At 36.9% G+C, this 2613-nt stretch overlaps 1 protein-coding gene across 1 annotated transcript; it reads left to right on the top strand.

Moving 5' to 3' along the window:
* Positions 1–394: 394 nt before the first annotated feature.
* LOC116348957 (E3 ubiquitin-protein ligase TRIM33-like) lies at positions 395–1039 on the top strand. Its single transcript, XM_031780202.1, has 2 exons — positions 395–594; positions 640–1039. The coding sequence occupies exons 1-2, from the start codon at positions 395–397 to the stop codon at positions 1037–1039; spliced, it is 600 nt and encodes a 199-aa protein (XP_031636062.1).
* The last annotated feature ends 1574 nt before the right edge of the window (positions 1040–2613 follow it).

Genomic DNA, 2613 nt, shown 5'->3' on the forward strand with positions numbered 1-2613 from the left:
TGTCGTTCTAACGGGCGCGCATGATACGAATGTGAATCAACGTTGAATGCTTGATATTCGATATGCCGTTGTTTTATTTACACTCTCACGCAGCAATATATTTGAACTGTATTGTTTTCAGACCGCCATATTCATTTCAACTGAAGTAAGTGAGAAAGAAATATAATTTAACTGTGCACACATTCAAATGGTTAAGAATAAACACAATTTGAATTCGTAAATTTTACATCAGTATTGGAGATATATTGATTTGTTGTTTACATACACATTTGCACAGGCTTCATTCGTTTGTCAATACATTTGTGTAATATCACGATCACGGCGTTATCGTCTCCGCGCTAAACCATATCGCCGGCAACGACCACATATCATCTATGACAGCGATGAGTCGACAATGGATGCTGTTTATGAGACGACAGAGGGTGATGCAGCTTCTGATATGCAGCCGCAGGTTGGATCATCAATTAATATCGTTCATTCTGATGACAATGCCAGCATGAGGACCATGGCTGAGGACGTAGTCGACGACGATGTGATTTTTGAGCCGTGTTATTCGCGATCCAATGGAGTTCGAAGCAGCAGCAGCAGCAGCGCGTGCAATGATTAACAATTTCCCGCAATCACCATCAATTATTTCAGCATTTATAGCAATGGCAATGGATGTGGATGTATCGGCAGCACAGAAGAAAGACCAATAGCAGCTGTGGTACAACATGTAGAAGCTCCAGTAGTTGTAGCAGTGCCAGCAGCAGCAGAAGAAGGTCCAGTAGCAGCTGTGGTACAACAAGTGGAAGCGCCTGTACTTGTAGCAGTACAACCAATTCAACCCGCACCAGCACAGCCGCTCAATTCAGGTCGCCCATTATGTGCCATTTGTCTCGATGATTTGTTACGAAATCATCCAATGATGCTTCCTTGTCATCACGTCTTCTGCAGGGACTGCGTTAATGAGCTATACGAGCAAGATAATACTAGATGCCCATTGTGCCGTGAATACATGTACAGCTATGCAGATGCTGAGGAAATTTTCATTCCATAAATATGTTTTTTTTAATAATGTTTCATCACGATCACGTTTTCACACTAGTATAATTTGAATTGTATTTTTTACCAAAATTTTCAAAAAATAATACATCAAAACCGTGGAAACAAAAAAAAATCATGTTTTATTTATAATATTTGGGTGATTTTTCTCTTTTTCTCCCTTTCATCTGTCATTCACATGTCACATACTCTTTCTCGCTCTCCCTCTCACTCTTTCTCCACAGCCATTCGGACGCTCTCTAATTCACCCCTCTATCTCTCTCTCATTCGCTATTTCTCTCTCTCTCTCTCTCATTCTTTATCTCAAACACATACACACACTCTCTCATACTCTTTCTCTTTCATACTCTTCCAAAAGGTTAAAAGCCGATTCTGAAACAGGAAATCAAAATGATATCAATTTGATATCATTTTGATTTCCTGTTTCAGAACCGGCTTTTTCTCTCTACTTATTAATAGTCTCTTTTCCTCGTTTTTTGATGGTAGACTCTACAGGTTCGTTTTTGGTTATGTTAGAAATGATATTAGCACCTGATTTTAAAAGTTCATTATCAAGAGCTGATTTACCACTTTTCAGAAGTGGAAAAACACATCGAAATAGTCCACCCAAAAATGATCCAATTCCATGACCCTTTTGATAAGAACCACTTGTATAAACACCACCGAAACCTGATCCAGCCTGATTTAGATAATAATCAGAATATACGTCATTGATTGTCTTGCAGCGCATTTTGATTTTTAAAATGAAGCTTAATCATCAAAACACCGTGTTGAAATGGTATAAATTCCCCTGTGTAGTCTCTTATATCAACTGAAATAGAGTCAATCTCACGTCTTTGCATGCGCATATAATGCATGTGTGTGAATTCTTTATAGCAAGAGTCACCGAAAGTATATTTTTTTGTTTCTGTATTGACAATTTTTATTACATATGCTTTTTCATGTCCAATAATTGTGGGGTCAATGATATCTGTATAGATAAACAATTTGATCGGGTATACCAAAACGTATGTTGCCAATGTGTGGTGAAATCTGTGCTTGCATTAAATCATTATTTGGAGAGAATCCCAATTGTATTGCCAATCGCTATATATGCTGAATGTTTTTTTGGACATGATCTCTGTGGACAACTGTACGATTACTGAGCTTATCAATTGACATCAATACTGCATTTTTAAACAAATAGGGTTTTACTTGGTGATTAATTGCATCAATAAGATCACTCACTGAATTGTAATAGCCTTCTGTTACTTGAAGTTCATGTATGTTATTCTCAGTTATTTCACTTATTGCATTGCCAACATTTTCATTATCAATCAATTTGATTTTATTGTTCTCATTTACATTAAAAAAATTGTAGTTATAATGTTCTTCAGCGATGATGCACTTTTACTACTGAGAATTTTTCAGAGCTCCACTTCGGTTTATAGCCTTTCTCGAACACTGATTTCGGATTAGATACTCTTACAGTATCACCTAGTTTCAGTGAGGTACAATTCGAAATTAACATGGTACAATTAGATTCAGTGAGGTACAATTCGAAAATACCATGGTACAATTAGTTTCAGT

This window comes from Contarinia nasturtii, unplaced genomic scaffold, assembly GCF_009176525.2.
Source record: "Contarinia nasturtii isolate CC-2019 unplaced genomic scaffold, AAFC_CNas_1.1 Cnas_scaffold_2695, whole genome shotgun sequence".
Taxonomy (NCBI): domain Eukaryota; kingdom Metazoa; phylum Arthropoda; class Insecta; order Diptera; family Cecidomyiidae; genus Contarinia; species Contarinia nasturtii.